Raw genomic sequence first — 26,277 nt, 5'->3', positions numbered from 1 at the left:
CATCTGTATTCAGCAATACCGTTTTATTTTTCTGTTAGAAATACTAACAGAGAAGCTTGAAGGCTTCTGTATAAAGTCAGTAGCTTCAGAAAAATAAAAATCTATGCAGAAACTAATGGGCAACTATGACAAAAGAGTTGCAAAAATGTAGGTAAATGGTGAGAACCAAAAAGGTCTAGAAAGACGGGAAGATGTCAAGGGATGTGTTGGTGGGCTTGGGAACCTCTGATACCCCAAAGCAAGTTGTCAAAATCGATCAAAACAGGTGAGGCAAACCTGATCACCACCTGTCCCTGTGTGAACTCAGGTAGCTGAGTGACGGAGTCATACTCTCTGATGTGTAAGTCTTCACCTTGTGTTTTCAGTAGAGGAAGATCTTAGACAGCAAGCCTTAAAAGCAGCTGGTCTTGGTAGCTATCCCTCAGCACATGGGGGAGAGCATTTCCCAGCAGCACTTCTGTCCTGTGCTCCTTCCTGGTCTGTTCAATAATGGAGATCTACTTTAAAAAACTGCAGGCTGCCACCTACAAACTATCACAGTGCACATCTTGATGGAAATAAAAGCAGAAGTAGTCTAAGGAAAGGGCTGGAGACTGAATCCTCCATGCGTCAGTAGCTGCTTTAAGGAGAACCTGAGCAAAGCCTCCTTAAGCCCCTGCCTTCACTGTGTTGCTGCCACTTCATCGCTGAAATTTTCATGAGGCCCTTTGCTGAGGAAATACAGGCAAGTCTGAACAGAAAGACCTCCTTGGTCTCCTGGGGATGCAAAGGTCACAGGCCAGAACATGTGAGGAGATAGATTATGCACTGGTTTCTGCATTAGAGCACCTATGTTTCAAAGGCATTCAGGCTGAGCTGCTCTTCCAGGACATTAAACAACAGACCTCTATGAAGATTTAGCCAGCGGTACACTGAGACATGCATTTATTCAGTCTCCTATTTTAAGGGAAGGAAGAAAATGAAAACTTGTGTGTGTGCATGTACATGTGGCTGACAAAGAGACAATCAGAGGTCAAAACAGAATTCTTCCAAAAATGAAGCATTTAAAGAAGCAGCTTTCCAAGAACACATAATCCTTCTTCAAGGACAGCAACAATAAACCCCTGTGCTGTCTGATACAGGAAGTGATAAATTGCCCAATGGTAGAAAAGTAGTATCATCTGTCAAAATATAAAGTGATAATTACTGGGATCTGGACTTAAAAGCTTTTGATTCGTGCTAGTTTGGTAACTCTGATTAAGTACTTTTGCCTAGTGCTGTGCCAGTGGTTTCCTTACATGCTGCCTTCTCCCACAGAAGGGAGCAGTAACAGAAGCATCGAGGTGCTGTATTTTAATGATCTAAAGGAGGAAAAGAAACATAAAATATTTTGGATCAAAAATTAAAAGCACTAACATTATTCTGTGCAGGTATCAGTGAAATGAAATAACTTAGTTATGTTGTAATGCCATATGGTCGATCAAACATTCAAGGTCTTGATTTAATTTTGTGATAAGTAAGTCTTACTGCCTTCTGTAAGTGAAGATTTACAAAAGGAGACACAAACAAAAATAACAATCTCCATGGTGTTCATTAAGAAAGTACATTTGATAATTCCGGAAAAGTTAGTAATTTTCAAATCCAACTGGGAAAGGAAAATTACTTGTAAAAATTCTCATTATTATGCACTTTCACATAGAATTGGCATAAAAAAAAACCCCAAACATTCTTCCTGTAGCATTTGATAAAGAGCTACATTTTGAAATACCACAGTTAAAAACTCAATACAGGAACTTAGGAGTAAAGACGACAGAAAGTTGGCTAAACATTTAGATGGAGCTTCCCCTCATGTAGACAAATGAAAAATTGTCACAAAACCGATCCAACTACACAGCCCTTCACCCCCACACTCCCATCTAGACAGTCTACGGATCAAGTTTAATTCCAGAAATTATGGTTCCAGCTTGTGTTATGTAGAGGTTGTACTCTGTGCACTCACAGGTTTGAGAAAGGGCAGAACAGTACAAGATTACTCCCTTACTGCCTGAAGGACCTAACAGAGACAACCAAAGTAGGCCACAAAAAACCCCACAACAAACAAGAAAAAAAACCAAAACAAAACGAAGAAACAAAACCCAACAAAACCAAAAAGTTATTAGATAAAATACTGATTACAACCTCATTTACAGAAGGAGGGAGAGGAGGTGGAAGGTTTATTTGGAAGTCTGACATGTTCCAAACTTCCATTTTCTGCCCTTCATAGAACTACTCAGGGCCAAAAACGTTGTAATGTGCTACCACCTCAGAAGCACAGCGTCTCGTATTTTTAAGGTCTATGTACTGTTAAGAGTCAATACAGAGACTTCAAGGCAACTATGGAAAGTAAATAAAGAAAATTAAGCAAAGGTTCCACAATCACTTTCAAAACATCTCAATTAATTGGCACTAAACTGCTTACAAGTAAGTATCTGGTCTGCTGAAATAACTCTAGTGACTAAGGCCCCCATGCAGTCATTACAGAGAATTAGAAACTGCAGGGTGACTTCCAAATTACTAAGCTAGTACCCTTCTAAATCTCTGCTGCTGCTGCAGTAACCCTTCGGCAACTACAATAGCTGTGTGTGCCCATAGGTAGCTAGGGAATTTAGCCTGTAGAGGGTAGGTGAGTTATGGGGCCAGAATGAAAAAATAAGCAAAATGGACTGTGAATCTTCAGCTCACCAAATGGGGACCAGAAACCAGGACATGCTGGAAGGAAGCCCCTTCCCAGTCCTGTTCATGTGTGTGAGCGTGGCCGAGAAATGCAGCCTTCACACTGGCCATGCAGTTTGAGCTAATTGTATTTTTTTGCTTTTAAATCTAACTCCAAATTAGGTTGAGTTAAAAGAGGAAAAAAACCCCAACAAATTAAAAGCACAAAGTCTACCAAATAGCACAGTGTCCACCAAATACAGCTGTAAAATTCCCCAAAAATCAATGGGATTGTGTCTCTAGAGCAATAGAGAAGGTAATTTTATCCAGGATGCTCTTCTTCTGTTTGCCTGAAAGCAAGTCAGTATATGATGCTCTAAGCCATATTCCTCCACTAAGAAACAAGGTACAGAAGCCCCACTACCACCCAGATGATGGGAACTGCATAAGGAAATCAGAAACTAAACAAATAAATGAAAAGCAAACAAACATCTCTTAAGTGGATAAGTAGGACATGCTGCTAGTGGGACAGAATACAAGAAGGAAATTACCTTGGCTTAGCTGATTTTGGCTGCAAATTGTTAAGTGTTCATAAGGGGGAGAAAGAAGTAAACATTTTTAGATTGGCGCTTGAGACTAATGTTTACAGAATTTTTTACCTCAGAGTGCCAGTGAAGATAAAAACAGGGTATAGTTGGCTTAAGTAACATGGCGTCTTAGTGATCCTGATGATAATGGAGATGGGATGATGACAGTGCATGAATGAATTGCTGAACAGAAAGGACGAGTGGTGGGAGTGTCTGGAGCGCTCCTGCTTTGCCAAGGCATTCAATCCAATGTTGTTAATGCCAAGAGATGGAAAAAAGGCTAATGTTACAGTATTTACATCCCAGTAATGCATGTCTTTCTTGAGTATATCAATATTGTGAAGCATTTTCCCTCATTTAGTAGTAATTACTTCTAAATCAGCAGTTATACTGGCTTTATATTTTGGACAACAGGAGAGAATAAACAACTATTGTTCCAAAAAAACCCCCAAACAAAACAACACTAGATGCATAGCATTCCTGGAAAGGATAAAGCTTGTGAATTGTACTACATTTATAATATTTTCTCCAGCAGGAGTACTTTGATGCATGGCAAACAAATAATTTAGAAAAAAAAAACCCTAGATGTAGCCTCTGAAACAGGATTGTTGTAAACTGAAAACATTTATGGCTGCTTTTCCAATTCCAACATGAGTATTTAAGCAAAAGACACTTCAATAAAATCCCTGTTGAAAGCATGATTTACTTCTAGGAACAAAATTCTAAATATATAATAATCAACAGGACAAGCAGCATAATGTTATATCTTAATGCTAGTTTACTAACGTAAAACTTGAATTTTCATCTGGTTTTGGTTTTTTTTGTGTGTATGACTTGTGAAACTTTGCTGTTACATCACTGAAAATAATTAAATTTGATTAATGGAAATACTTAGTCTTACATACGTTGCTAAAAGGATTTTATTTTATTTATAATTATACTAGAATTGAAGCTGCCACAAACCTTTGCAATTTAAATGAACAGTGAGAACACCTAGAATGCAACAATTATCTGAACTTCTGGTGGCAATAATTAATGTACTTTAGCAACAGAGATAGGTTCGCAGGACAAACTACTTCTCTCTGAAGATCTGAAGCAAAGTTCAGGAAACGTCACAAACCAGTAAAGCATTTAACATCTTCAAGGAAGGGCTTTGGTGTTTCTAAAGTAGGACTTTGCTGTCACACACAATTACTTTGAAGTTTGCAGTTTGTGGATTCCCTCCCCAGCATATTTACAGGTGGACTCTAGTTTTGCAAAGGTCTTGAGGAACATCAAAGAAGTCAGTGTAAGATCAGTTTCAGATCAACTCCTTTTGGGTTCTAGGCAGATTTTAGAAATGGCATTTAAATTATATCTGAGTTTTGGATAATCAGGAGCCAAGAAACTGGGATTCACCTTTACGTTTCCTATATGGTACAATATATGATCACATGTTCAAGACAGATGCCATGATGGGAAAATGAGCATGCATTAATACTGTTTCCACATTCACTAGAACTTATAATGGCTGATGTAAGATAAAACAAGAGACCAAAAAAAGACTTTGTGTAATCACTGTAAGAATCATGTAATAAAAACCTTGCTTCTGAAAGCGTGAATTGTTTTGACAATATATAGCAAACATAATTGGTTATATAAAGCAAAAGCACAACTAAGTTTTATCAACTTTACACAAAGTCAGATATCTGAAAGGGGATCTTTTAAAAAAAACCTTTATTTGAGAAATGAAGAGACTTATATCAGAAGGCAAAAAAAGGGAACATACAAACAGAATATATTTACAACACAAAACAAGAAATCACCTCTAAGGGTGTAAATTATAATAAATACAGTAGATTTAAAATGTAAGAGACAATTATCAATTAGAAATGTGGTTGTTTAAACCCAGTTTTCCTTTTCACTGGTTCCAGGTATTTTCTCAATTTTATCCAAATTTGAAAGACTCTGAAATTAAAGTTCACGAATGTATTGGGATTTCTCATCTGAATGACATTATAAAAATATCTTTTGTCCTTTGTGAATAGATGTCTTTAAAGTGATATTGTACAAAAGTCTTCCCATTTGCAAGTTTCTCCCCAAATAAAATGCATTTTAAAAGATGCACTATCCCTTTTTGATGAGGCTGAACTGAGGTTTCAAAGAAAAATAAAATTATTCAGAATGGGAAAAACATAATTTCATTTTTATAAAGTTTCACTTTTTCAACGTGATTTTTTTCATCCAAGAAGGAGAGAGTTTTCTGTTATAATTTTCTCAATTTATAAAACTTTCCTATCTGAGATGATCTTTATGTTTCAGGAGGCCTTTTATTTTATATAAACTATTTAGTCATTTGTGTGGAGATCGTTTAGGAAAAAAGGATAATGTATCTTTAGATGTTGCAACATTTTTGAGAGAAGAGATTTAATAGTATTAGAGCATAATGTAAACAACACATCCTAATAACATTAGATTTTAGAACAATTTCTACATTTGGCAAAACAGCTATCTCTTTTGAAACAGGATACTGCACCTTATAATACCTCAGCTTTAGAAATATAAATATTTTTAATAGAAAAAAACCTGACAAGGATTTCAGGTCAGTTTGGGATTATCCATATTAAAGGGGATCTTAATACAATGAATCTTTAACTAGCTTAACAAAAGTAAACCTATAAAACAAGGTAAACATATCAAAAGGGAATATGAAGGAAATGTTTCACTGGAAAGCTTCCTTAACAATTTCCCTACTCGCTTTGTTATTTTCTTTGACAATAAATCAATTCATAGAGTGCCTTTAAAAACAGAGGGAGCGCTGCCCCGTCCCCCCCCCCCGCCCTGCATTCCTCAGCACATGAATCACTTGGGCTTCCTGTTTCCATAAGGCATTTCCTGCCCCCCAACCCCCCCCCCCCCCAACACTTTTCTGCAGGAGAACAGCGGGAACCTGACAAAAGTAGAGACTTAAATAAACAGGGCCTTTCACTGCACCCAGCCTTGCTCTGCCTGCTCTTACAGCAAGGAAAAGGGCTGCCAGCTCCACAAATGCACTGACTGTGCTTTGCAGCCCTGGGAAAACGCTCACCAACCACCTGAAGTGGCATTTTATGCACAGTCATTACTTTAGTATTTGTCTGTGAGATGCAGCAGTGAAGGTTATGTGGTACGGTATGATTAGGCTTTATCAAAGAGAAAATACAAGTGATATCAGCTGATGATGGTAACTGTCCTGTGCTCTGCCTGCCATATCCAAATAACTGATTGGAACCTATTGTTGCATTTTGCTTCTTACCAGTACTTGCATCTGCTTCATTTGAGGATGTCTCTGCAGACAGCATCAGCAAATAAGACAGAATGAAAAATTAACTAAGCAGTGCAAAAAAACCCCAAACAATGCAATTTTTTAACAGTGCCTTGCCTCTTTACATCCACCTTGTGTTCTTCTCTAAATTATACTTTATACACCAGCTTGGGACCACTGATATAGCAGTCAGTACCTGTCTAGTGGGGAAAAAAATACCCTAATGTTAACAGTGTTCAAGACTAAAGTATGATACAGTATATACAGATAGCTGAAAGCAAAAGTCAGAGGATTCAAAATCACCTAAGAAGGTTTCACCAATCAGGTATGGAAACTAATTCCAGCAATTGCTGATCTCAACAAGCTAGGTGATATGAGTTCTCCTGCACTAGAACTAAGCGGTGTAATGTAACCCTGGGCTAATACAGAGTCTAGCAGCTATTATGCAAAGATTTATGCAGAATAATTGACTGCAACAGGTGTTTTCTCAATTAGTGGCCATAAGGAAGAGCTTCACTATGATTTCAAGTGTGCATACGACATTTCTGCTTTTGTTAGATTCTTTGAACTGTAAATCAGGCTTTGCTAGATCAGTGAATCAAAACACAATTGCATGTCAAAGCCTAGAAAATGCACGTGATGTTCAGATAATAACCTTAATTACAAATCCTGGAGCTATTTCTTTGCCTATTACCTGTTGCATAAAAGCAGCTTGCTCCCCAGATTCCATTTGCTGGGTTTGAACATCCTCATCACTGTCTGGTGGCTCCTCTTTGACTTTCACAGCCCCCACCTGCTGATCTACTCTGTCATCCACACCAGCACTGCTGCTCTCAGCCCTAACGCTGGCACCACTGGCGGGCGCTCGCTCTTCCTGCATCGACTGATCTCCGTGAAGCTCTTCTTCAGCTTCCTCCAGGTGACTGCCAGGCTGCTTGAGCTGCTCAATGGACTTAGAGAGCATCTGGAAAGAGAAGCAGAGGAACAGTTAGTGAGGCCTTTCACTGATGGCAAACACACGAGAACTAGTGGATTTGCACTAAAAAAATGAAACCTTCCACAGCAAACCCAGGCATCTGTGCACTGCTAAACTACTAATGTACAGGGAAAAAAGAACCAAAGTTCCTAAGTGAAAGATCACTTGCTATGCTGCAGTAGAAAATACCATGTATGTAGAGAGCACTATACAGTAATACTAAACCAAAAGCAGATCAGTGAAAACATTACACACCTGTTACACTGCTACAGCTGGTAATCAAAACGAGTTTCCTTTCATACTCTTCAAACATAAAAGCAGAAATTTATTTAACTATATTACAGTTCATTTTCCACAACACAAAATAATAAGAGGAAATCCAAGATAGAAAAAAATCAGTAATCTGGTTAGTATTTGTTATAAGGGAATCAGGGAATGTTCACACAAGCTTTTCTATCAATTAAGGCATGAAGGCACTGAAAGCCAACAAAGAAGTGGTGACAAAGAGTTGGTGCCCATCCCTTTGCCTGTGGCATAAACACACTACAAGCACGTCTGTCCATGACTGGAAAGACCTTCACTTTTGTTGTGCCCAGTACAGGTATCACAGTGTCAGCGGTGATGATGTAACACAGCTACCCCAACAACACTGCTTTTACACCATTAACTGCTATTGTAAAGCTCTGCTGAGGCACCAGATGCCCAAGTGTTGCAGTCAAGTATGGTTTATATTTTACTATTTAAGATGCAGCAGACGTATTCCAAAATTATCTTAATGAGATCCAAAAATCAAAAACTGAAAAAAAAAATTAAAAATCCCTGCTTTCCTGAAAGAGGCAAAAATCAACTGAGTAATAGCTAGTGTTACATGCTGAGTTACTAAATGGCTTCAGTATAGCTCTTCTGTCACAAAACGTAGACAATCTAGTTTCATTCTGCTTGCTAATGCATACAGAAAAATGCCACCCAGTGAAGGGCAGGGTTGTCCTGTAAACGAAGCTACAGCTGGATTCAGGAACTCCCACAAAGTCAGCAAGACAAGTTGAAAGATCTGTTTGTGCACTTCCAGTTGATGCGTAAGCCCCCACATCAGGGGAGAAACAAATTCCACAGTGAAAGTCTACAGGTTTTGGTAACAGCAAACCTTCATTTTTGGGACGTAAAGGAAGTTTAATGTCTTACTAAGAAGAAACAAGCACAAAATCCCTTTTCATTACTGTAGTAACTGGCAAATCACAACACGTGCATGCTGCAGGTGGCATGCTCTAAACTGGGGAATCCTTACTACTGCAGCTAAAGCAGAGGGTGTCTCCTTCTATTAAGCAGCATCTGGAAAACGTCTCAGTTCAAACCCATAAATCTTTTCCAGTTGTTTCGCAGGGGATGACACTGATCAAGAAGGCACTGAAGCTAACGCTGTGTATTCAGCTTGGGTACACTCCTCTCTGTCACTTAGCTAAATATCTGTGGGCCAGCCCCTCTCCACTTGGGCAAGAGAAGAAAGGCAGGTCTGGCTGCTTGGCTGGCTGCTAGCAAGCAAATACAAGGTGAAACATCTGTGTGACAGATAAGCATATACAGCTATGAGGGTCCCTAATGCTGATCCATCTGTAAACCATTCCATGTACCAGTTACTTGACATCAGGTGGGTTATTCTGGAGGGAAAGCCTAGAGAAAATGAGTGCATGTCCACAGCAAAGTTAAGACACATATTTAGCTCATTACTGCTCTCCATTCTTTTATGTTTTTTCACTTTTATGTCAGACTCTTTCTTCTTCATGCTGCTGTATGGCACAAATCAGCTGCTAAGCTTTCTGAGGCAACACATAATGCCCTGCAGTGTATAATCTACACGTCAAACACCTTGAAATCCTTTTTGCATGTAATCGGTGGAGCGATACAAACACATGCAAGGGAGCTGAAGAGACTACAGTGGTATTTGTGTGCATTTTAATGTGCAGTGTTCCTGCTCTGGGGCTTCCTCCCATGCCATGGAAGTCAGCAGGGGATTTGCTCTAGACAGGAGGAACTAAACAACTTACATTTTCTAAAACTCTGTGAAATGAAAGTATTTATATATTTACACAGTAGATATTACAAACTGGATTAATATTCTTTACTGCAAAATCTTATTAAAAATACCCTAAACACTGTGACTGTAACTAAGCCTCAGGCAAGAGACTATGAGGCCCTATAATAATGTCTTCTCATATGATGGAACATGATAAAAATGAGTGGATGGCATGGGGAGGTGGGGGGACCCAAAACACCCATTAAAGTGGTATTTAAAGGCAGCTTGGCCCCATCTTATTTCCGTAATTACATTAGTAGTATTACCAGGAGACTGTTCAGTTCTCCAAAATCAGAAACATCCTACTTCGTATTGTATCGTATCATCATATCTCCTAGAAATACTGTGGAAAATTACCTATCTGGAAACATGCAAAGATATATGTTTAGAGTCAATATTTCCATCTTATCCCTCTATCTAAAGCTGGATTACATAGCAGAAGATAAGCCTTGAATGTACTGTACAGCTGGATACTTCTGCTTACGGTTAATGTTTCACATTAAATCCCCACTTTGTGGGTTTTTTTTAATTTATCTGTAGCTGCATGCAGGACTTTCTCATTTTAATGCATATTTTTTATTTTGAAAAAGTGACTGCTTAATCTTTGTTTTATTAAGACTACATTTAATAATAATAACAATAATAATAACAATAACAATAATAACAACAACAACAACACCACCACCATGATATATTTCACTACTAAATTAGAGTTGTACAGATTGGTCTTCTTTAACCAGTACACTTCACTGTTATTGCTATTCCAGGTAAAGGAGTCATGCAAAAAAATGGTTTAATGCTTATGCATCCTATACTTTTTTCCCCTTTAAATTAAATGGGGGGGATACACATGAGACAAAGCAAATAGTGGCAGCAGAAGAGGAAGCTTTTACAGACATCAACTGCACTGTGTAAGTGCAAGAGTCCAACCAAAAAAGACATCAAACACAATGTAATCTGCTTGCTTGTACAGAAAAATGGAAGAGTAAGTACAAATAACCTGGACACTGTAACTGATAATTTTATAGGTCCTTCAGTTGCAATCCCTGCCTTTGTTCCTCCTTGTAATGATAAGCTCTTGTAAAACATAATATTTTAAAGAAAATGTCTTTACAAAGCGACAAATCACAAAATCCTGCAACAGCCACTTCATACGTTTCCTTCCTTAATTAATCATTCATTTTAAATACACAGTAGTTGTTTCTAAGAACTCATGTATACACTTATGGAACCCACTTTTTCTCCCTCTCTCCTATGGCTAGGAGATTACTTTGACCACTTAGGATGCTGTTAGCTGCACTGAAACAACTTGACACCTACGCCATTGTCTCTGTTACTCATGTAGTACAATGTTTCTGAGGGATGTATTTATCTTTCAAAATCAATCTTCTGCATTATGGTCTAAAGATTAGCACTCAGCAAATCAGAAAATGCTCTGGGCATTTTCTCAGTTCCAAATTCCACAGTCAACTCTTGCTATAGTTTTGTCCAAATAATCTCCCACTATAGGCAATATTTGAAAGAAGAAATCTGCTACTGCTCAGCTTCAGAAGATGCTAGTCAGATGTACAAGCTGGAATGCCAAAACCTCAGTTGTAATATGTTTAATGAAACTAGATGCCTTTATTACAGCTGAACTTGATCCAGTCTTACGTATTTCATTAAACATCACCCAGAGAAGGGCTGATTAATCTGGAGTTAACTATATTTTCAATATTCCTACAACAAATAAGCATTCTGGTTTTTCAATCAATAAATTAAAAGAAACTTCTATTTTATTTCTCATTTTTCTTAACAGATATTGGTCAGTTATGATCACTATCCAAAGCACTAACACACTTTCACTTCTTATGAATTTTTTGTCATGGATTTTTTTACCTCACAGCCTTGCCAAGTCACTAGTTCCCTATGCAAAGATGCTTTAAACCAATTAACATCCTGAGAAACTGAAATTCAGGTACTCCTTATGTGAGTTTTAACATTATTCATACTGTTCCCACACTTTAGTACACACAGCCAACTGCCCCATTATTTCAACTTTTACTACTCCAGTTATGAGGAGGATTTTACCATTGAAAACCAAGTATCAAAATGCTACGAATACATTAAGAACACATGCAGGGTTCCCACACTGATAAAATAAAATCTTGGTCCCAGTGAAGACTGTCCTAATTTAGTTTCAGCAAAGGCAGGCCCTTATTCAGCATAAGTGACAAAAATAGCATTTAAAGACAGAGGGCTTTGCTCACATACCCTTCCCATGTTTTCTGAGATTTTCTTGAACCCAGACCTCTGCTAGGGGCTTTGCACTGACAATACTTTCATCAAAATCACCCTTTTTGCTGCAAGTGGCAGAGTCAAAAGTTTTCTAGATACAGAGATATGCAAATAATATCACAATTTTAAGCTTTTTATTGTAGTAGTGGTCTTTTGGTACCTGATTGCAAGAATCTTAATTGGGAGTTTCAGACTATGGACTCCCTTTGTTGAGCAGAATGAAGATCTGCAGGGGTGATCAAAGGGCCTTATGAGGAAATAAGCTGTCATTCGGGCAGAAGTATATTAAAGCTGACAACAGCAAAGCTTCTCTTCCCTAAGACAAGAGGAGTTCAGGTTACTTCACATTTGTTATTATTTTTTCCCAAGAAAGCTGGAACAAGGGTTTCTCCCTACTTTTAGTTGGGATGTCAACATTTGCAGAATATTTTCCGAAGGTCAGCATACTAGATCCCGCAGGTACAAATGTCAGACTTCAGTGGAGACGTATACCATTTCCCACATCAAAAGCCTGGCATCTGACAGCTGACCAGAAATAATCCATAGGGGATCTTCTCTTTGTTATTAAGGACAGAGACACACCTCTTGGCAATGATTTGTTTCTTTTCAGAATGGAAATGATCCAGGGGAATTCTTTACCTCTGACCTATGTTAGATTTTGCTTGTTATCACCCTCACAGCAGCACTGCCTTGCTGCTGAAGTATATTCTTTTCTCAAAGAAAAGAAATGACTTTTTAATACAAGACAAATACAAGATCAGTGGAGTGGGGAGTAACTTGTTCTTTTCCTCTTTTTGTTGTTACAGCCAGATTCACCTACATGTCCGCCAAAAAGATCTGACCAAAAGCAGTTTTCAGGGAGTGCTGACACATGCCATATCATTTTAGTTCAGGGCAAACATTCAAGAACTGGGCTCAGTCTGAATACATTACAGCCTTAAGTACTTCAAGTCCTAAGCATAAGGAAGAAATGAAAGAGAAATGGAAAAGAAAAAGAAGGTATTAACTGTTTCTAAGCTCTTGATCAACTGGCATTTCATAGTTTTGTCAGCTTAAAATGGTTCTGGTCTTTCTCACCAGAATTTTAAGAGAATGTTTGAGTATTCCTTCTGAAAAACAAAACAAAACAAAAAAACCCTACTACATTTTTCATGGCTGGAAAGGAGAGAATTATACCTCTGTGCAGATTTCACTATACAGCCTACAAACAGAAGAGTGGGGGACAGAAAAACGGAAAATAACAAGTGCATGTATTCTCTTGATACATGCCCAAACTTGTCCTAAGAAACGAGAAGATATTGGGTTGCTTTGCTACATAATCTAGAGTGTATACTGTTTTAAAGCTCAAATAACTCTGGTTTCAGAGTTTAATTGTAAAGCCACGCAAATTACATAATGAACTTCAATTGTAAATAGAGGGAATTTTTAAGAAGGAATAAAGTATATTCTACCATGCTAGCAGAGTTAAAAAGCCTTATGCAGGCACAGGTGTTCAATCTGAACCTTCAAGTTAAAGCATTAAAGAATATAGTTTTAAATTCAGTACTGATTTCATCTTTTTGCACTCTCGTCATGGGCTACTCTTAAATTCCAGGTCTCAAAACTCTATTTTTTTCTTGTAAGAATGTAAGAAAGCCCCCTGGCTTTCTGTATGCTTGCAAAGGATATATACATTATTAGAGCACTGACATTTTTCAGTAGTATTCATCAGAAGGGTTTTTCTGAGAACGGTGTTGTGTAAGAACCCAGATGCTGCAAACTAATGTCTGATAAACCACCCACATTCCCAGATAACACTGCTCCTGTGGCTGCAGCAGGACCCTATTCCTTCTTAGGTGTCTGCAGTTCTGATGAGTTACTGTTCTCCTGATGAAAACTAGCTGCTCTGGGAGTAGGTATAAAGGAGACCAAGAACCTACTGGGAGCAAAGGAAGTAGGTTATGGAGGTTCAAGGCATCAAAAGCCTCTAGGATAAACTTAAACTTCTACTATCTGCATATGTATATAGCCTATACTGAAAGGAATGAAAGCTAGGTTCATTAGGTTTTAAAAGAAGGAATTGCTTTGTCTCTTTTTATCACAAATAGCCATTTAAGAATGAAACTGTATTTCAAGTACGAGAAGGAGTTATTCACTTAACATATATTTTCAATGCAGTTTAACTCAGGAAAAAAAAAAGGTTACTGAAACAAGCATTATCCCAAAGCAACTGCGGCCTTTTGACTTCCTTGTGCAGCTTCGCTCTTGTGAGGTGCAATGCATTCCTAGTCCTACATGACCAGGAAAATGTTTATTCTTCTTAAGTTTAATTTTCACATTCAGGACAAATGTACCTATATGCCACAGCACATATCTCTCAATGCCATGGTAGAATTTATGTCAATAAGCGTATCATCTAACAAAAATGTACCAGTGGGGTTCTTTGCTTTGTGAGGATTGCATGAACTGATCGGTTGGTAGCGAATAGCCACAAACAGCACAAAGACTCAGTACTTTACTAGTAAAAATTCTTTTCACTTCAGACAATTTAGGGCAGGTGAAATATTTTCAAAACCTGAGGCTATGAGATATACATATGCCATCTTGATTAAACATATGGAATGCATACTAAAAGAAAAGCCAACTGGAGTCCTAGTTGAGTAATCAAAACACCCAAGCTGAGAGGGGTTAACATGCAAGGATCAGCTCTGAACTTTGAAGTTTTCTGGTCTTCATTTTTCCTAATTAAGACAAGATTTAATAACCAAACCACTGTACAAACTATGTACTTAAACTCTAGGTTTGTTTCTAATTTTGTTGGGAATTCTTAGTAGATTCCAAAGAATCAGTACCCCCTGGAAAGTTCACCCAGTAAGGTGGATTGACTTTTTTCTTTTCTCTTAGGTACAAGGGCTGAATGTCCACTTTTCATCTTTTCTTCTTTGCCACTGCCTCTTATATATGTTATTAAGTAACCCTCAAACAAAACTGAAGATGCATGACTAATATCTTTGAATTTCTAGAGGAGCTCCAGCAAGCAACTTCTGGAAAGCTAAGTAGTTAGTACAGAAAAACATCCTCCAGATAAAAGCATTTAATGACTTGCATATCTTCATTTTAGAGCAGGGAACAGCATCACTTTTGTTGCAGATGCATTAGCTCCTGACAAACCTATTTAGATTCTGTTGCTCTTTGTTTATTAATGGATGAACTCTCTTCTTCTCTTTTCCTCCTTAGCATAAGGTATTACTCTACAGGGGAAAACGGGTACAATTCAACTCTGTTTCTGGTATTAGCAATACTTTCTCCCTAAGTGGAAATTTTAGATTGCCATATAGATAAAAAAATGTCATGCTACTAATTGGCTTACAGAGAAAAAGTAGGTTTTATAAAAGCTGATTAAAAACTTCTCCACATGTTTAAGAAGTTTCTTACATAAAAAAATAAATAAATTACTTTAATCAGCTGATGGAATTCAAATGTGGTCCACAATGAGAAAGCTTAAGATACTATTCAAAGGCAGCTGAATTCAATGATTGCTGAAGCTCAAAAGTGCACATCAAAAAGTTGGGTAGAAATCTAGTAATCTTTAGGCATCATTTAGCATTCAACAGGAAATCACCTGTAATTTCAACCCACGAGATGCTCTGAACCCTATTTTGTTTAACTGTATTCTTACTAATGTCAAGAAACAAAAACTACCTTTGTAGCATATTTCAGAAGACTGAAAATTAAGATCTATACAAATGCATACACCAACTACACATAAACAAGAAACTCATGCAAGAACCTGTCCGCTGTCCATGACCAGTTGGCACCAATTCCTAAATTTCCTTATTAGTTTCCAACTTTTTTCTTTACTGGAAAATCCTTACTTTGGGAACTTACCTTATTCATGTGGATCTGCTGCTGGTACTGTTTCTGCTTCTCCAAAAATTGTTGATGTTGCTGCTGGATGACCAGCTGGGCCAAAGTACTCTGAGGAAGAGGAGCTGACTGGGTTCGATTCAGTGGCCTGTGACGAGGCAGTTTGTGGGCAGCTCTTATGCCAGGGGAGACTCTCTCCTTTGCTGCTAAAGGAGACTGTGGATGAAGAGGAACTGCTCCTGCAAAACAGGAACATTTCACTCCTGTGTGAACAAAAACAAACTAAGAGTTCTAAACTCAGAGAAGAGGGGTGCATACTGCAGAACTCTGCATCGGCACTGATGCCATGGGACATGCATCACATGCCTCACAATGCTGAGATGTTCAGCAGCTGCAAAAGAATGTGATGAAGTAATAATTTTCTCTTTTTCTGTAATCATTGAATTCTTTCGGGCTAAGAGACTGGAGTGGAATCACTGAAGTGGGAAAACAAAGATGCTGTCCTTTTTTCTCCCACCCTTCCACTTTTCCCAATGGTTAGGATGTATAGTATCTATATTACCACACTTAGTTTAATGTGAATCTGAGCAAATTATTATTGTATTGGAGCCCAAATCATTACCAGTCACAAGAAGTTTTTGCTGTCTCATTTGTTCTTTCAATAACAGATGCTGCAAAAGAGCCTGGTGGCTGCTATTTGGCTTTCCCTCCAAAGCAACATGAGGATGAGTTGAGGATGGAGGAATGTTCCCTCCATACTGTCCAGCCAAGGCCACTCCTTGTCTGAGCGACTGGGTCTCCCCCTTCTGCTTTTCTTTGAATGATGATGAAGCCTGTCAAAGAACAATGGCACTGGTAAATGCTTTTCATAGACCTGGCCATTTATATCTCCACTTTATTAGATGGCCTTGTGTCATATTTTATGAATATATACAGAATAAAGGGTTAGCATTCCTATCTTGCACTGAAACGCAAATGATGAAAATGAAGGAAGAACATGCCAGTTAAATGTAACACTGTGAGAAACTGTGTAATGAAACCACTTGAAAAAAATCAGTAATAAAAGCCAAAGCGTAAGGAACTAATAGTTAGAAAGTTATTAATGAAAAGACAAGACCAATCCTTTACATTCCTAAAGACCTACCCACAGCCTCCTGCACAGGAAAATAGGGGATCAGAGAAAATAGTTTCCATTGCGTTTGGAATAGGAAAGGCACGGTTTTTCATATAACTTTCCATCAGACAGCAAGCCAATCAGCAAAACAAAATAATTACCTGTAGTAGTGGGAAGCTATTACTTTTCCTGGAGCACTCCCTGACTCCCTGAAGGACAGCACAAATGTAAGCTTTACCCTTTGCAAAGTAAATTCGTACAGTTAAACTCTCATCTACAGAATCACCAAGAGCTGCTGTGTATGTGTAGCATTTTAAAGCGCCCTTATAAAGGGCACAGCTATTGATGTAAAGCTTTTGGAAGTATCAGCCCTTCAGCATTGTGAATGTACTTTCTATTTCTCTGTTCTTCATCTACTTTAAAAAGAAATCTTAAAAGAACAGTTAAAGCAAAATAACAATTTTTACAGCAAGAATAATAACCTAACAGAAATAAGCATCTTGAGGCTTGCAGATAAACACTTATGTTGTGTCATGGTAAAAACAGTATCTCTACTGTTAATCTAAATTTCATAAATTTTTATGAGGCAAACCAAGGTTTTCATGAATACTTCTGGGTGTATGCTTCACACTCTACTATCACCCTTCCTAAAAAACAAACACCAAAGCAAACTTTACATTCAATTTGCAACTTATTCTGGTAACAGAAATAAACACTGCTTGCATAAATCAGCCGCTTTGTTTTTTCTACTGCCAGAAGTAATATTTGGTGCTAGCTGGCCACATCAAAAGCTCGTATGATTTGAATGAGAAAATTAAACAGATTTTCATTTCCATTTTAAAGTTAGAAAATTGCTTTGAAGCAAGTAATATTTTTTTTGTGAAAAGCTAAGAAATTTTTCATTATATTGTCTGGAAAAGTAAGCATTACATTTCATAATCAGCTCAATTTTTCCATCCCTCAAAAACAGTAATTTACTTATAAATATCTCATGAAAGGCCCCTATAGGACTGATTTCTTAAAGCTTACAAAATTTTCTTTGTAAAGTCCTTTATCTGATGTTAAAATACTGGACTGCAGTAATATATTATTGGTGAGAACAGTAAATGTATTGAAAAAGCCATAGAATAACATGAAACTTTAACCTGAAAGTGCATTTAGCACTGGAATTAAGCAGCACTTCTTACAAACCATACTGGATTGTATAGATTTTGGGTTTTTTTACACCATGGAAAGCTGCACCTACACTCCTAGTATTTTTATGAGAGTTACCAATTCACATTCTAAGAAATTTAAATTGATAAAATTTCTTCAGAATTTATACACTATTGTATAGAACCTCCATATAATTTATGTCCTTTCCCCCCCCCCCCCAGGAAATCAGAAAAGGTAAGCTTTGAACAGTGGCAAAATTTTCAGATATTTTACTGAACCTCATTTTTCACCTTTAGGTTACTGTAATTTGTTCTAGATGCAAAGATCCTTATTCATCAGCATGAATTTCCATAAATACTGTGTCTGTGTTTTCATACATTTCACATATTAAGTTAACTTTTAGCTCTAAACAAGGTGATTGCTGCAGACTGAACAAAGGGCATATTAACATAACTCATCATTAAAATATTAAGTAGTGCTCACATATCACTGCTTTTATTTCTCTGATTGATAGCACATCCCTGAAATAACAAACCTAGCTGCAGGAATACTAGATTCTTCCCCTACTATGCTCTGGCCCAGCTTAGGTTGCTACTGGAATCTCATAAAAAGATACATGTACTGCACTTTAGCAGGTAGGGAAGATCATATACTTTGAATTTTTATACTAAATTATCTCCTCATATACTTCTCACCGTGTCTGAAATCTGCTATCCGATTTGCAGACATAAACATGATGCATGTGGCCCATACCTAGCTAAGCTCCACACTGGGATTCGTTTATTTGCAATCAAAAATGATAATTGCTTTCAAGTCATGCTGCTGAATGTTCAAATGTTGCCCAATTCAAGGAAAGGTCTGGTTCCTACTCTGAATTGCTTACATTCCAAAATGCTAAAACAAAGAGAAAAGGCAGAAAGTAGGTTTTCTGGAAGCAAAGGTAGGCAGGAAGGCTTGAGAAGGGTCACTTACACTGATCTGAGGTTGTACTGCTGGAAGTCCCAAGGTAATGTTGGGCAGAGAAGGGGATGTGTACAGACTCAACAAGTTCACTGATTCATCCTGTATCAAAAGTCGTTGCTGTGAAACCAGATGCTGGAATAAAGGGGAAAAACAACAGATGTACAATCTCCAAGCTTTTTATCTTGGTTACTTTATGCTTGTTATCCAGCTACACTGAAAGCCAGTTACAAATCATGCATTGGTTTGCATCCCAATGGATTGACAGATAAGGAAAAGTACCAATCCTGTGAAAAAGCTGTTGATATTTCTTAAGAAAACAACTGATATATGTCCAGGACTATGCCTTAACCTGGTTAGTAAGTCAAATTTCTATGCAAAACCAAAATCTTGAGGATTCCTCCACCATCTCTTATCATCACCTTCTCATCAGCTCAACATCCACTCTTCTCGTCAACTGCACTTTCACTACCAGAAAATCAGTGGGAATGTAGCCAATGAATTAAGGAATATATCTATCTGAATCAAAGGTGTCACAAATATGGATACATTAGAACTTTACTTTGGTTATTACAATTTTTGTTGTAAGGTATGAAATGTGTTTCCTACCTAGTCCATATATTTTCTTACCCAGATAGTGATATGGGGATGCTTCAGGCACACTATTTACTCCCATCCACATGGGAGTTTTGAGTAGAAAGTGAGGCAGATTGCCACATCTGCCATTTTTAAAAAATGTACTGTCTCTTTCACTATATGCATTTATACAAAACCAGGATTCAATCATTCTATGATGGTGGGATACCCCTCACAGACTTTCTAATTTCCTTCGAGTTAAAATCTTTAACAATTCTTTTGAAGTCTTGTGATACAATTTTCGAGGACATGGAATTGCCGATACATTTTTAATTACTGTCAAGTAAAACCAGACACTCTACAAAGATCACCCTCTGCCTTTCCATTCTAGATTAATTGGGAAGAAACATAAAAAGTTACATTACCACAACAGGAATCTTTTTGAAGCCTTTGCCTTTCTGCTTTAACAGTCATGTTTTTCAACATGTGGTCTAGTATAGTTGCTTGAATTACATTTTCTGTTTAACTCTTGCTTCCCTCCCAGAACTTTAACACAATAAGAGCTACAAAGGTCTTATTAGACTTAGGAACTCTGGCATGATATGGTCCCCAAGGGAACAACATCCTTGAAAAAGAATACCCTGTGTAACAGTATGACACAGTGACTGCTTTCTTCCCAAACAAAAAGCATATGGGACTCCAATAATAGACCACCTCCAAGAGGGATACTGCACACTCGGGCTTTGACTAAAGTAAATATAATAACTTGTCAAGCATGTTGTGGGGAGCTGTAGATTTTCCCCTGGACAAACCTGGAATATCAATTAACTCTGTAAAATACTTTGTGCTAATACAATGCAACTTCAGACCATCAATGAAAAATGGTTAAGCACAAAAACACAGGATGTTATTCCAAAACATAACCTTCCTCATATAGTTTGTTTGGAGATATGACCTATCACTGAGACAATAACAGCCGAAGTCTATCTCTGTAATTTTCTTTTGGTACCTAGGGAATGTCAACAGATAGCATAGGAAACAAAGAAGCTTCACTTGTATATTACATTAATTCCTGACTAACAGTGTCTTGTCTTGGTAACATCCACCTTTGACCATGAATAAAAGCAAGTATGTCAAGACTATGGAGATATTGAGGGAAAGTACTGAGATTTAACTGAAAAAGGACACTGCAGCACTTCTAACACGTCTCCTAGAACATATTCAAATTTGTAGTAACTGCAGCACCTATAGAAAGCCACTTCAAAAATGCATGTTTCCTTCTAGGTTTTCAGTATGCCACTATAACCTTCTAAGATTTGAATTAACAAACATAACAGGAACAGAGCGAATAGCAATCAAATACATTCCCACATTAAGGTCAGACATCACTGTTTCATGAGGCCAAATCAAACATGTTATGTACCATGGGAGTTTAATGTTGAAAACATGAGTTTTTTAGTAAAGAGCATTTTAATCCAATTTCTAATACTGCTAATAAGCAGTCATTTTCATTTTGACAAGTAATTGAGTTTTTAAAATATTTTCAAGTAACATTAGCCTAAGCATCAGTTAAACCACATCTCCCAAAATAAGTTCAGTAGCCCATCTGCATAGATTAGGGCCTGCATCTGTTGAGGCAGAACTTCATGACCCCAGCTGCAGCTTCTCTTCCTACTCAGTTGTCAATACCTTGAAATGGTGGGAACTGGAGCTGCCAAGTGTCATTTGGCAGCACAATGGCTAAGCCGTGGTCCTTCTCCTACATACAGGCTTAAAGGTTTGGACTGGCACCTACATTACTCCAAAGAGCACCTTGCTGTACTTGCTCCTCTATGTATTTACTTACTAGATCCATGGATCCTGCTTCCTGACGCTTAAAATAGTTTGTCAACAGTTACCCTTTTCCTTAAAACAGAGTAATATAACTAAATACAACAATGCATGATCATCAGAAGGTAACCATGATTTGTTATTGTACTTCTGTTGCGCTAGTGGAACCTGTTGAGAAGCAAGAACACTCATTTCATGTGTGCATGTTTATATGCACATGTATACACTAGGTGGGGAAGAGGAAATGGTTTGACATGAATATGTCTCAACTGTGGAGATACAGTAAGGTTGTTATAGCTTTTAACACTCACAATTACTTCCACTCTTATTTCTTAAGGCTTTAGGGGTGTTTTTTTGGTAATCATTTAGACTCTTCACATTTACTTGAAGGAAACACCATTTTTCTAATAGCCACTTGCAAAGAGCACCTCAAGGAACTATGTATTAGAAGAACAGTGCTGTAGGGTTGTACAAATCAAGTATGTGTTTATCTGCCATGCATATCATTTATGTCCCCAGTATAACTAGTGATGTTCTAGGAAATGCTGTTCTCCAAAGCACAAATGGAAGAAATCATAGAATCATAGAATCATAGGGGTTGGAAGGGACCTCGAAAGATCATCTAGTCCAACCCCCCCGCCAGAGCAGGGTCACCTAGAGTACATCACACAGGAAGGCGTCCAGGTGGGTTTTGAATGTCTCCAGAGAAGGAGACTCCACAACCTCTCTGGGCAGCCTGTTCCAGTGCTCTGTCACTCTTACAGTAAAAATTTTTTTTCTGATATTCACCTTAAACCTCCTATGCTCCAATTTGTATCCATTACTCCTTGTCCTATCACTGGTCATCACTGAAAAAAGCTTAACTCCATCTTCTTGACACTCACCCTTTACCTATTTGTAAACATTGATGAGGTCACCCCTCAGTCTCCTTTTCTCCAAACTAAAGAGACCCAGCTCCCTCAGCCTTTCCTCATAAGGGAGATGTTCCACTCCCTTAATCATCTTTGTGGCTCTGCGCTGGACTCTTTCAAGCACTTCCCTGTCCTTCTTGAACGGAGGGGCCCAGAACTGGACACAATACTCCAGACGCGGCCTCACCAATGCAGAATAGAGGGGGAGGAGAACCTCTCTTGACCTACTAACCACACCCTTTCTAATGCACCCCAGGATGCCATTGGCCCTCTTAGCCACAAGGGCACATTGCTGGCTCATGGTCATCCTCCTGTCTACCAGGACCCCCAGATCCCTTTCACCCACACTGCTCTCCAGCAGGTCAGCCCCCAACCTGTACTGGTGCATGACATTTTTCTTCCCCAAATGCAAAACTCTACACTTGCCCTTGTTGAATTTCATCATGTTTCTCCCCGCCCAACTCTCCAGCCTGTCTAAGTCCCTCTGAATGGCAGCACAGCCTTCTGGTGTGTCAGCCACTCCTCCCAGCTTGGTGTCATCGGCAAACTTGCTGAGGGTACATTCTGTACCCTCATCCAGGTCGTTGATGAAGATGTTGAACAACACCGGTCCCAGTACCGACCCCTGAGGGACTCCACCAGTCACAGGCCTCCAACTAGATTTTGCCCCATTGACTACAACTCTCTGACTTCTTCCTTTCAACCAGTTCTTGATCCACCTCACTGCCTGATCATCAAACCCATACTTGATCAACTTATCTACAAGGATGCTGTGGGAGACGGTGTCAAATGCGTTACTGAAATCAAGATAGACCACATCCACCGCTCTACCATCATCTATCCACCTAGTAATTTCCTCATAGAAGGCTATGAGGTTAGTCAAACATGACTTACCCTTGGTAAAACCATGTTGACTGCTCTTGATGACCCCCATCTCCTTGATATGTCTAGAGATAGTGCCAAGGACAAGTTGTTCCATCACCTTTCCAGGGATGGAGGTGAGGCTGACCGGTCTATAGTTACCCGGGTCCTCCTTCTTGCCCTCCTTGTAGACTGGAGTGACATTTGCTATCCTCCAGTCCTCAGGCACCTCTCCTGTTACCCATGACTTACCAAAGATGATGGAGAGTGGACTAGCAATGACCTCCGCCAGCTCCCTCAGCACCCTTGGATGCATTTCATCCGGACCCATCGATTTATGGATGTCCAGATTACGCAACTGATCCCTAACCCAATCCTCATCTACCTGGGCAAACTCCTCCTTTATCTTGACTTCTACTGGGGCTATAAGAAACTGGGGCTCATGGGGAAAGCCTGCAGGAGTAAAGACAGAGGCAAAGAAGGCATTCAGCACCTCTGCCTTCTTTATATCCTCTGTCACCAGGGCACCCACCTCATTCAGCAGTGGGCCTATATTGCCTCTGGTATTAGTTTTGTTGGCTATGTATTTGAAAAAGCCCTTTCTATTGTCCTTAACCCGACTTGCAAGGCTAAGTTCCAAGGAGGCCTTAGCTTTCCTAGTTGCCTCCCTACATTCTCTGACAACAGTCCTATATTCCTCCCAAGTAACCAGCCCCCCCTTCCATGATCTATAGATTTTCCTTTTCCATTTGAGTTTGCCCAGCAGTTCCTTTTTTAACCACGCTGGTCTCCTAGCTCCCTTACTAGATTTTCTACCCATTGGGACACACTGATCCTGTGCTTGCAAGAAGTGGTCCTTGAATGTTGTCCAGCTATCTTGAGCCCCTTTACCTTCTAGCACTCTGTCCCATGGGACTTCCCTTAACAATTGATTGAGGAGGCCGAAGTTTGCTCTGTGGAAGTCCAGGGTTCTGGTCCTGCTGGGTATTCTGTTCTGATCTGAAGCCTGCTTACACCAACTGGAAACTCTCCATTGCCTTCAATGGCTTTTGACCAGGCTGTGAATGCCTAAAACTTATAATTTCACAAGACTAAGGCAGGTTGTCCCTGTGAACTCAGGGGACATGCTGTGCAGGGTCTCAATCCTGCTTGCATTTCTCATGCAAGTAATATTTAGCCCCAGCACAGCAGGCGACCTAAAAGTGTACGGCATGCTGCAAGAGACAAATAGCTACTGCGGTGAACCTTGATGATACTGGAGACAACTGGGCCTAATAAAAACAGTATTTTATTTATAAGGTTCAATTAAAATCGAGTTCAACTTTCAAGTTTCGTATAACGAGACCAGTGTTTTAACAAATGGTGCTGAAAGTACCATTACGGGAACTGTGATAGTATAAGGTTCTCTGCAAAAATGTAACATTTGCAGTACACCTTTGTTAATTCAAAAAGATGTAAATGTCTCCCCACCAGACTGTCTGCTCCGCAGGCTAAACCACTTAAAAGTCTCACTATTTAAATGGCTATGGCAAAAATACTTAAAAATTCTGTTTCATTACTGATAATGCTCTAATTCTGTCTATGCACTAGAGTATAATAATTTATGGTATTGACTCATGTTTTACGGGTAAGCGGCTCTCTGTCATAGCAACCTGTTTTTCCCCAGCAAAAAGTGTTTTATTTGCTGCCATAAAAACCGCAGCTCTCCACCCACTCAGATATGAGTACAACACTTACTGCAAATGTCACAACAATGATTACGAAACAACAGCAATGTGAGTCATGTGGGATTACAGCAAAACAAGTAATATTTTGGGTGATTTTTGAACGCTTATCCTATTATTAGAAACTCCTGTACTTCGCATATCTGATGAAAAATGGATTAGATATATAGCCTTGGAGAGCTGGCAGCTAATGTTAAACTAGAAAAGAGACATGTAGGAGTTTGGCTGCTGTTAAACTACCAAAGAAATCCCACTGAAATCAAAATGCACTGAAGCTGAGATTTATGGAAAAATGTTTGAGCGCACAGGACCACAATATTAAGAGTCAAGTAACCAAAGAAGTAAAGAAATCCCTGACTGGATCCAGAAGTGGAAGTCCATAGTTTCAGCTTCTAAGCACGCTTCCAGGAAGCTAAGTGACCAACACCAGCACACAAATCTCAACTTCTAAAGAAACTTTTTAAGCTTATTTGAGTATCTGTGATTTTAGGGTGGGGCTGTTAGTTTTGATGTCTGGCACAGTAATGGCAAATGATACATAGCATGATGTTCTGTTAATAAATAGAATATAACTCCACAGGTTGGTGCTACAACCTTTCTGAATCTCCTCAGAGACTGCCAGCCTGACCAGATTGTTTGCATGTCTGATGGTGGTTCAACACTGTAGGCAAATATCCAGAAACTATACCACGCAAAGTTACAAGCACTGTATATGTCTGAGACATTATTCCTTGTGTGTTTTGTAGTATTCTTAAGTCAGTAAAAGATCCAATTTGACATATTTTCTGTTTAATGCAGCACTAACAGCCACATATTAAAAATTTCTATCTAAAACATTCCCCATATAAAAATATACCATTTAATTCCATTGAACTAGGATCTGATCTAATCCAAATGATGGATCTTACTCTGCGTCATTTAAATTTCTTTGCAATCACATGCAGGGGGGCTATGAGACAAGACCACATGTTAGCCATCAACGCGATTTTTTTTTTTCCTTTTTGGTTACGGGCCAGAGAGAGGCTACTAATCTGTGAGCAGAGGTCACCCACCTGCCCCCTGGATCATAGTTCACACACACAATTAATTCATTATGGGGAAAAGTCACTGTTGGAGGTTGAACTGCCCATTCCAGGGTTTTTTTTTAGGTTAATGTCCTGCCACTGACCTGGAGAAATAGCTCAATTTGCTAAAAACTTTGTTCAATCACATTGTCTTACGCAATTTTTCTAACACAAACAGTATAAACCAACAATTAATAGAAAACTTTGCCACCAAAGCAGCAATTGCTGTAAGTTTGGGCAGTGGATACAGAATATTGCGGAATTTTATTCTCTCCCAGTTCCATTAGTTTATTGTCCCTTTACAATATTGCCATGGAAAGCAACACTCAGGCGTGTCATCTGTGCTAAACTACGTTTATCAAAACTGATGTA

The 26,277-nt window shown here is 38.7% G+C and overlaps 1 protein-coding gene across 3 annotated transcripts in view; it reads right to left on the bottom strand.

The window, feature by feature from the left end:
- Nucleotides 1-26,277, bottom strand: part of HDAC9 (histone deacetylase 9) — a 286,192-nt gene that overhangs the window by 184,723 nt on the left and 75,192 nt on the right. For 2 of the 3 annotated variants that reach the window (XM_051609616.1, XM_051609618.1), the window contains exons 8-11: nucleotides 18,952-19,074; nucleotides 16,333-16,543; nucleotides 15,732-15,949; nucleotides 4,957-7,504 (exon numbers count right to left, since the gene is read on the bottom strand). In XM_051609616.1, coding sequence (XP_051465576.1) covers nucleotides 7,184-7,504; nucleotides 15,732-15,949; nucleotides 16,333-16,543; nucleotides 18,952-19,074 — 873 coding nt within the window. In that variant the 3' untranslated portion in view covers nucleotides 4,957-7,183. Of the gene's footprint in view, nucleotides 1-4,956; nucleotides 7,505-15,731; nucleotides 15,950-16,332; nucleotides 16,544-18,951; nucleotides 19,075-26,277 lie in introns of those variants that run through there. The other variant, XM_051609619.1, reaches the window with a different exon arrangement.

Source organism: Apus apus, chromosome 2 (assembly GCF_020740795.1).
Source record: "Apus apus isolate bApuApu2 chromosome 2, bApuApu2.pri.cur, whole genome shotgun sequence".
NCBI lineage: Eukaryota > Metazoa > Chordata > Aves > Apodiformes > Apodidae > Apus > Apus apus.
Note: the sequence above shows the minus strand (reverse complement) of the source record. Positions and strands in the feature narration are given on the sequence as shown.